General features: G+C 43.0%; 1 protein-coding gene across 2 annotated transcripts in view; it reads left to right on the forward strand.

Moving 5' to 3' along the window:
- CDH13 (cadherin 13) overlaps positions 1–6,911 on the forward strand; it is a 1,008,956-nt gene extending 1,002,045 nt beyond the window's left edge. The window contains exons 14-15 of one of the 2 annotated variants that reach the window (XM_067020415.1): positions 4,210–4,260; positions 5,840–6,911. In XM_067020415.1, coding sequence (XP_066876516.1) covers positions 4,210–4,226 — 17 coding nt within the window. In that variant the 3' untranslated portion in view covers positions 4,227–4,260; positions 5,840–6,911. The remainder of the gene's footprint in view (positions 1–4,209; positions 4,261–5,839) is intronic. The other variant, XM_059045502.2, reaches the window with a different exon arrangement.
- Positions 6,912–10,081: the final 3,170 nt, after the last annotated feature.

The following is a 10,081-nucleotide window of genomic DNA, read 5'->3' on the forward strand; positions in this document are numbered from 1 at the left end:
GTATCCTGGTGACAGCGGTGAGTGGAGTCAACAGGAAATCACACATTCCAACGTCAGACACTTGTAGTTGTGCTGAGCCAGAGTCCTGGGCGTAGGACTAAAGAGGAGACCTTACAGTGAGGATTGTCTTGTTGGATGGATGGGTGGATGGGTTGATGGCTGGGTGGATGGGTGGAGCAAGGGAGGGGGGAGTAAGGAAGGGAGGGAGGGAGGGAGGGAAGAAGTATATATTCCTCTCTCTCTCATTCTTATATTCTCTTTCTTTTTCTCTCTCTTTCTTTCTTTCTCCTTCCTTCCTTCCTTCCTTTCTTCTTCCTTTTTCTTCAAGATGTAAAATATTACAGATGAAGCTGACATCCCCTGTGCTCCTCTCCCTCGTTTCATTTCCTGTTCTCTCTCCCCAGAGACAATAGCTATCGTGAGCTAGAGTGTGTGTGGACATTGTTTTATACTGTTACTACACACACACACACACACACACATATACACACCCCACATATAGTTCTACTTTGGGCAGTTTGTCAAACTTGATCTAATCCATATTATATTGAGCCTGATGTTCTGCAACTCGCTTTTCTTCCTCTCCACATTACGTTTCCAAGCTCGCTCTATGTTGCTCTAGTTCAGGGGTCGGCAAACTTTTTTCATCAAGGGGTCAGGTGGCAAATATTTTGGGCTCTGTGGGCCACATCAGGGCTCTGTCACATATTCTTTTTTATGGCTTTTTTGTTTCTGTCATCTGTGTTTTACTACATTTAAAAGTGTGAAACTGTTCTTAATTCGAGAACCATGTCAACGCACTGTGGTGCACTAGCCAGGTACCCCTGCTCTGGTTCATTGACTTTAACTGCTCAAGAGCGTCCCGTCCCGTGCCGTCATAGGAGTTAGGCGCAGTGTATTCCCCTATCAACAGGCGCATGTGGATTATTTAGTGTCCTGCTCTGACCAACTAACTCTACTGCAGTAAACCTCTGGAACGTTTTCCACGAGCTTCTCAGGTGAGCGCTAGACAGACAGCGAGCCCAGCACTGGGTCTGGGTTCTGAGACCCATTGGAATTCCCATAGAGCAGAGTCTGGGTAAACTAGAGAGCAGTACTACCGGGGTGATTGTACAGAAATAAGAATGCTGTATGTGTGCACGTGTGTGTACGTACACAGATGGAGAAGATAGCTGAGTAGCCTCTCACAGGTCACCCTCTATAAATACAGTTACACAGCATCAAAGCCTGACTTGATGAACCAAGGCTCTGCAGGACCCTGCTCATTTAACAGCACCTCTAGATGGCCAGGGAGGTTTTTAACTGGAGACTTCCTACTGCTGATTGTTGAAATACAGATTCCCAGGCCCATCCAACCCATGGAACCAACATCCCAAGAGACAGTGGCCTCCAGCACACACACCAAGTGTTTGTATATCTTCACACAATATATTTTATGATAATACATAAAATGCCTGCTACTCCAAATCTGTGTATTAAATATTAGTAAAATGTAATCTGTCTGTTTAGATTAGAAGGAATATAAATAGCCATGGCAGTATTTGCTTCCTCCCAACAAGGGATTTTCTTGTTCGCCCTACTTTGGAGACCCCTGACCTACAGGCATCAGTAATGAGCAGGTTCCCAAGGATGGCTCACTTCTCATCTCTCCCAGCTGGGATCTTGGGTCACAGTTAATCCTGATAACTCCTAAAGAACTCTGTTCATTTTATACTCAAAATAGCATGACTGAGAGAAGACAGATGCATGCATTCTGTGTTTGAGACATCAGATGCGCTTTCTGTTCTCACCTAAATGGAGAGCCACCTGGTTACCCCACTGCAGGTAAGGGCACCTGAGATCAGGCCAAAATCATCCTCAGAAAGGAGCCCTGAATCTCCCTACACAGCTGGAAAGGTACTCTGTTGACCCTCCCATGTTTTGTACCACAAGACATGTAGTTTCAGCCCCCAAAAGAGTTAAGAACGGGTGTCATCACCCATCTGTCTGGCTTCAAAACGAACCTCAGTCTGGCCTTATACCAAAGGTATAAGATTATTTAATAATGTTCATTTCAACATTAGCGATGCTTTTGCTAAATATGATGATTCTTGTTTTATTACAGACCTAGCCCAAGTTGTTCTTCCTACCAGGAAAAGAATGAAACTAGTAACGTAGGCATGTGAGGAATAAGTAACCATGGGTGTCCTATGGCTCAGACTCTCCCGTAAGAGCAAGGCCAAAGCGGCCGACCCACCTGTGCAGCTGGTAACGTGACAGTGGCAAGAGGGCACACAGCAGTGGGCCTAAGACAGTAAGCAAGGTGTGGGGCGTGGGCCCGAAGAGCACTGGAATTAGGTTGTGAGGTGGAAGAGCAAGATGACGTCCCCACCCAGCCATTGTCCTTGAATGAATTTAGGCGTGCGCTGGAATCTGGTTTTTAGTTTGGGGTTTTTTTTTAATTTTCTTTTATTTATGGTTTTATACAGCAGGTTCTTGTTAGTTATCCATTTTATACATATTAGTGTATATATGTCAGTCCCAATCTAGAATCTGTTTGATGTTTCTTTAAAGCAGTGGTTGTCAAACTACAGCCCGAGGGCCAAATAAAGCCACTTCCTGCTTTTAAGGTTTGATTAGAACACAGCAGGACCATTTACACACTGTCTGTGGCTGCGTTCTGCTACCACCGCAGAAAGAGTTGAGTGGTTGCCCCTGAGACCCTTTGGCCCGAAAAGCCGAAAAGCATTTTTACTATCTGGCTCTTAGCAGAAAAAGTGTGTCAGTGCCTTCTTTAAGGCCTTGTTCATAAAACTGCAGGGGTCACATCATCCAACATGGGAAGAGAAAATGGGTTCTCCTCCTCCTCTCAAATAATATTCTGATCCAAGTAGATTAGCATTAACGAAACACCCCGTGTTCTGTGGCTTTTCTCTTTACTTCCGTCCTTGCCCTGATGGTTTTATCCCCCTCTGTGGGTGAGACACTGACGCTCAGAAAGGTCCCATGGAGGCCGGTGTTCGTCGTTAGACTGCTGCCTCCCTTGTGGGAAAGATCGTAACATTTCAGCTTATTACAATACTGTAGGCGGCCTTACTGCATCCGAGAGTTGAACTGAGAGATACACACTTCCTTCTTTGACATCTCAAAGTAGAGGAAATAAAACTGACATTGAAAGTAATAGAAAATGTAAATGAAATTATTTAAACTGCCAATTTTGTTGTTTAAATTACGTGTTGATGACATTGAGGGGATGCGTAATTCTCCCCCAAGACCCTCCCAAGGAAGCAAGCCGGCATCTCCAGGAGGGTTTTTGTAGGGCTCTGTGTGGTGTCACAAGGCAAGTTCAAGGAAGAATACTGTGCTGAAACTTCCTGAACATTGTTTGAGGCCTAATTAATTAGCAAGAGCAAGAATATAAAAGGACAGATCAGGTGAACCATTTGAACAAGTACCAAAATTAAATGTCTCTGTGTTGGAAAGGAGAGGGCATTGAATTGTAATCTTGATCACAATGAAGAAGTTTAAAGAGGTGACCAAGAAGAGAAAAAACAGCCACTGGAAATACTTTCATTCTAATGCTTTTTATTGAGGTATTATTTGCATTCCATAAAATTCACCTATTTTAAGGGTACAGTTTGATGAATTTTGGTAAAGTGTGGCCACTCCACAATCAAGGTGGAGTTTCCTTGTATCTCTTTGCTGTTGATCCCCTCCCCCCAATCCAGACTCTCAGTGATCTGCCTTCTCGTACTAGTTTCTTGACTTTTCTAGAATTTTTTACAAATGAAATCATACAGTCCATGTCGTTGCATGTGTCAATATTTTGTTCCTTTTCATTGTGAAATATGTTAAGGGGAGAGGCAGGGCCTGGAAGCACCAAGCCCAAGTAGAGCAGGCTGTGCTCTGCCTGCAGACAGAGCCAATCCCTCCAAGTAGTACAAGTTCATGGACAATGACAGTCGACCTCCGACCTCGCACATGCACCGCTGAAAACATTACATAATCATGGACTATTTCATATAATCAACTCAACTGTCACAGGAGATAGGTTATAGTCTAAGTTGACAAACAGGGATTGGAGAGTTTCAAATGTAGTAGGTCTTATTCAGCCAAAATTTTTTTCCTGTTTTTCTCAATGACCAAAATGATTATTTTAAGTTACTGATCTCACACAGGAAAATATTTTTAAATGAAATTAGTGATGCCATTTAATATGTTCTTTTCCAGTCTTTCTTCAAATATAAGTGAATCTGAAGGACATAGTTTCCTGCAGCCCAGGTAACCAAAGAGTTTACGGCGATGGTCGCAAGGGCGATGAAAAATTCAACTGAAAAAAAGGAAATTAAATGAGTTCAGACAACTCCTAACCCCAAAGGAATTCATTTGTCAAGCAATATAAAGATCCCTAGGTGTAGCAAATAATGAAAACTTGCATCTCAATTAGACATGTTCATTTCCATGGCCCTTTCTGTTAAAACAGCTTTCACCCTTAACTTTCTCAATAGTCTTTTTTAGACTTGAGTCACATTACAAACACTTTTTATCTAAAATTGAGAGCAGCAGCTCTAAATTTTCCAAACAGATACATGACTGCTTTAAACCCTAAAATCAATGGCGTGCAGAATAGGTTCGTACTGAGCCACCCCTTAACTCACGGTTCCCCAACCTCCGGGCTGTGGATCGCACCGGTACCGGTCTGCGGCCTGTTAGGAACCGGGCCTCACGGCAGGAGGTGAGCAGCGGGCGGGCGGGTGAGCAAGCGAAGCTTCATCTGCGGCTCCCAATCGCTCGCGTTACCACCTGAACCATCGCCCCCGCCCCCGGCCCCCAGTCCGTGGAAAAATGGTCTTCCACGAAACCGGTCCCTGGTGCCAAAACGGCTGGGGACCGCTGCCTTAACAGATTCAGAATGAAAAACCCTAAGCTTTACAGAATAACCCATTATATTCCAGCATTCAGTTCATTCCAGAATAAACTATACTTGCATTGTGGGTTGACCTTTTATACATTTTTCTTTCTTTGTAACACGAGTTTTTAGTGGTACCATTTCCCTGTACATTTCTAAGATATAATAATAATGAAGCAAAAATGGCAGAGAACCGATCTATTTCCATTCAGACTATCATCAGGCAGAGTAGAAGTCCCTCAGCTGGTGTAAAACCTAGAGAATAAGCACAGTCTGGCGACCTCAGTAAACTTTGATGCAGGCCACAAAGATGCAGGAAGGGGCCACAACCAAACCCAGGTGGCCTCTGGAAGCTGGAAAGGGAAGGGTGGCTATCCTCTCAGAGCCTCCAAAAGGAACGCAGCTCTACTAACACCTTGACTTTAGCCCCATAAGAATTCTGGCCTCCAGAGTGTAAGAGAATAAATTTGTGTGGTTTTAAGCCACTGAGTTTGCGGTCGTTTGTTACAGCAAGCATCGGAAATTCATACATCATCTCTGGAGGACCACCACTAACTATCTTGCTCTTTTGTGTGACCAAAAAAAAATATCTGGGATGATCGTCAATTTCTAAGCTACCAAGTAGGCTTGTCTATAAAATAGCCAAGCTCTGGGCTGACTGCAGGAGGTAGGGCTCAGTGAAGCAGCAGTAGTGGCCACGGCTGGTCTGAGATGAGGTGTCTGGCATTAGCATTTTCAGAGGAGTCCAGCTTTTTAAGACGTAAACCACTGGAACAATTCATTCTCTCTTCAAGTGTTACGCTTCGGGAAAAAAAAAAACTTCCCCAAGGTGGTGCAATATTTATAAATACATTTATTATAGCTTGTCAGTCATGTATCTAGTATTTAGCTAAAATGTTTTGAATTGAGTTGTTATATGTCTTGACTTGACTCTGAATCTTTTCCATTCAGGTCTGTGAGAACTCCTCTGACATCTGAAGCTTGACTACCAAGTTTCCATAGCAACAGGAAAAAAAAAGACAAAAAATATCCAGATCTGAAGATTGCAGTTTACAGCTCTCAAACTTCACAACTAGGCCTCAATTGTTCCAGATTTTTGTTTTCTTTGCAATTTTCACTTAGTCTGTACTTCACCATTTTGACAGCATCTCCCTTTCTCCTTTTATTAATGGAATCCTCTGAATTTTCCCTGAGTGTTTAAAGATCATGGCATAGAACTTGACCTTCTGGGAGGAGGAACAGTGACCACTCTTCCTGATGTGTTGCCATGTTGCTAGTCTGCACTCCACACATCCAGTTTGGTCTGTGGGTTAGTATTTGTATATGTATGTGTATCTCGACGTGTATATACACAGTATTTATAGAGACAGACTCTACAGGAGAAGCTTGGCTTGGGTATGTCACCCTTCCTTGAGAGGTTAAGCAAAGAAGGGGTAGAAGCTATAGCAGCTGACCCCAGCAGGGCCTCAGCATCAAGTTCAGCACTTAGGGCAGACCACAGAGCTGACGCTTCTCCACCAACCCAGCAGCCAGGCAGGTCCGCAGAGGGGAGAGCAGAGACAGAGCCCTTTCTCTTTAGAATGAGGACAGCGAGCAGTTTTCACCGCCATCCTCCGTGATGACGGTCCTGAGCGGGAGAGGTGAGGAGCAGAGCTGGACATTCTACCATCACGTGCACGGGCGTCCACCCACCTGCGCTAGTGACTGTCCAGAATCCACATTCCCAGTGGGTTTTCTGGGAACCCGGATCATGACAGAGACTCTCGCCCTCCCCGGCATATGCACAACAGCCAGTGCCATCGTGGAGGTCATACATGCATCCGAAGAGGTCATCAGGTACCATGTGTATACATATATCTGCCCACATGTACAGACATACATTTATGCACATACACACCGTTCGTTTCGTATATACATGCATACAATAGAGTAAATACAGGTAGTTTTAAAAGTACCCTGTTGTGTGAATCGACGACCGTCGTTTGCAAACCTGAAAATAAAAGATGTTCATTATGTATGAAAAGTAATTGATTTTTATTCTGTGAGCATGTAAAAGTAAGAAGGAGATTAGTGCTTGTACTGAGATTATCTTGTCGATAAACTGTAACTGAACCATCAAAGCTCACACCAAATTTTTCTAGCAGATAAAACTAGTGACAGCCTGTGGCTTTTTCTTAGAGCTCGCCACGACCTAGGGTCAGGTAAGTGTCTTAGCATATTTTAATGCAGTTGCTTACTAAAGGTTTTAACCACACACGCACACATGCTTTCTTATGCAATCTCTGTTTGCACTTGTGCTTTTCAGTTCACCGTCTGTAGGAACTAGAAGTCATATGTTGTCTTTATTGTAGTGAAATTATGCAGATAGAGTTCCATATATTGTATTTGTTTTGATAGTAAATCTTTTTGGAGCATATAGAATGCAGAGACTTTTTTTCATTAAAATAAATGGGTGTTGGTGGTTAAAACTGCTGGACAGTAGCTTTTCTCTGATTTCTATGTTGTGTCTGATGTCACTGTTACTGGGTCTGGCCTAGTGCAAGTTCACATTTTTGGCTGGCCGTTTGGGTCCCCTGACGTCTCCTGTTAAGTGGGTAAGTCTGTAAAGCCAGAAGCCCCCACCAGTGCACAGAGCAGGCTCGGGGGCAGGGGGTCCAAGCCTGCACAGTCACACTTTACCAGATTTCGTCTTCTGGCTTCACAGGACGCAGCCTTGTGTCTCCCTGGTGGACCTCGCTCCCCTCTTCCCGTAAGGCGGGGGGAGGGCTCAACCTGGAACACCCCTGGGAACACCCTCAGACGGCCAGGTGGTTGGCAGCCTGGCTCAAAGGCTCGCTAACTAAGCATCAGAAACCTCGCCCTCCTCCGTGAGCCGGGCCCTCCGTGGGGAGGAATACAGACCTCGAGTGACCCATCCACTCAAGTAGGCAAGTGTAAGATTCGCCTTTTTCTCTCAAGCCCACAGGCTCTCCTGCACTTTACCAATCAAGCTGGTAGCTCAACTTAGCTTAGAACACAGCGAGATCAGAGTATAGGGCGCACTTCATCCACAAGCAGGATGTGCCTTAATTATCCCCTATTTAAGTATATTCCCTGTCCCCAGAGTTCTTATCAGGACAGGATATTTCTATCACGTTGTTCTTTCTCATCCCTTCAACAACAACAAAACAGCCCAATTCTTAGAAGCCAGAGTGGTAGCGTTTCCTGAATCATAGGGTGTTTTTAACTTGCTAGAATACATTTACATTGTTTACTGAAACCAAAGGTAGAATCTAAACATTATTTCACAATTACCACTGCATTTTATCTTAGTCCAGGTTATTGAAAAAAAATAAAAGTAAGAGCCAGAAACTACTTTCCCGTTACTGAGTGCAAGGTTGAGGGTGTCAGTTTCATTGAACGAACAGTCGCACCTTCTTTTTATTCGCGTGTTTATCACCTTAGCTAATTAAAAATTACATTTTCTCCCCACTTGACATATGCTAAATTAAGTATTTCAGACGATTTGTTTTAATAAGCATATGTGAACATTTTCTAATTTCTATAAAAGTTACCTTCGATGCTGCCAGTTCTCTCCAAGTGGACAGGATTTCAGGTAGATGCACCTGCCCTGACACTCCAGCAACACCTGCAAATCTGAACATCATAACAAAATAAATCCAGCTACGTTTCATGGTAAGTATCACCTGGTATCAAATAAGGTTTTGATTCTTAACATTTTTAGAAATTTTGGTGACTCGTCCCAGATTTTCAAAAGGACATTTTAAGCAGCCCGATAAATGAAATAACCATCTACCATGGAACTCTCAAAGTCGATCAGCTTGCATTGTATCCAAAATGAATACGCTGATCTTAAGATGGGCAGCTAAAAAATTGTTACCAACGCCATGTTTGATGCTGGGTTTAGTGCAGTTCTACCTGTCCACAAGCTCTCCAGGTGATTCTGAAGAGAAGGGTCTACAGTTGTCCTGGTGTGTGTGAACAGGGTACAAAAATGCAATTAATAATAATAGTTTACATGTATTGATTATTATGTGCCCACACTATATAAAATCCTTTATACTTATTAACTCGTTGAATCCTTACAACAGCTGTGGGAGGCAGTACCATTATCTTCTCCAACTTACAAATAAAGCTGAGGCTCAGAAAAATCAAACAGCTTGCCCAAGGTAAGTGGCCTCCAGAACCGGAAGCCAGGCCACGTGGCTCCAGGGCTCATGCGGTCCCCACTATATCCCGTGCCATCCCCAACCCTCAGACACAATGTCTACTTCAGACCAGAAAGCCCTGGTCTGAAGTCTCAATTAGCATCACTATCCAGACCAACTAAACAGACTTTCTACTACTTCTTAGTTCTAAGAACTTTATTAACACTATTCTAAATTAATATTGGAACCTTAAGAAATTTTTCCTATACAAGATATCATCATTTTCTTAAGTATTTCCTCCCTTCCCTTCTATGGCTTGTCAGGTCCATGAAGGGGCGTCTACCAGATGAATCAGAGATCTCAGTTATCCATAAGTTAACTCCTGTCCTCCCAAGTACCCGGTCACTACCAAATCAGCTGAGCGGAGGGAAAGCTAAGGGAGAAAGTCATGCGGGATCTTCAAGAGCTTGTTCTGTGCTTGGCTATAGACAAATTCTAAAGGATCTCCAAGCAGTTTCTGATTTTGAAGATGGAGCATATAAATCTATTCATGTGTAGTTGACTTAAGCAGGAGTCAACAGATAAATCACACCAAGGAGAAAAAAATCACACCAAGAGAAAGGTGAGCACTGAGAAAGACTGAGCTTCCTTTTCCATTTAACTACTAAATAATAGTAATAGTAATAATAATAATAATGATCTGGCCCCGCCTTTCACCAAGATGATACGTCCCACCTTCTTATCTGGCTGTTGAGATTTGGAACCTCTCATAATGCGATGATAAAGTGCTTTCATAATTGTTCATCTAAGGCTATTAACAATTCTTTTGCTATATAAAATGTGTTACCCTTACTATATTTCCTATTGCTAATGGTATAGCCCACTACTAGAAAAATTCTCTAGTTTTGACTACGTTTCTAGAAAAGCATATATGAAAATGTAGAGACAGAAAAAAATGGTGGGACTGAATGTGTGAACAGGATTTCAGATAAGAACTTTAATTCTATAAATTAAGAATAAGTCTGTGATTTAAGCAGAAGTCATT

This window comes from Kogia breviceps, chromosome 18 (genome assembly GCF_026419965.1).
Source record: "Kogia breviceps isolate mKogBre1 chromosome 18, mKogBre1 haplotype 1, whole genome shotgun sequence".
Classification (NCBI taxonomy): Eukaryota; Metazoa; Chordata; class Mammalia; order Artiodactyla; family Physeteridae; genus Kogia; species Kogia breviceps.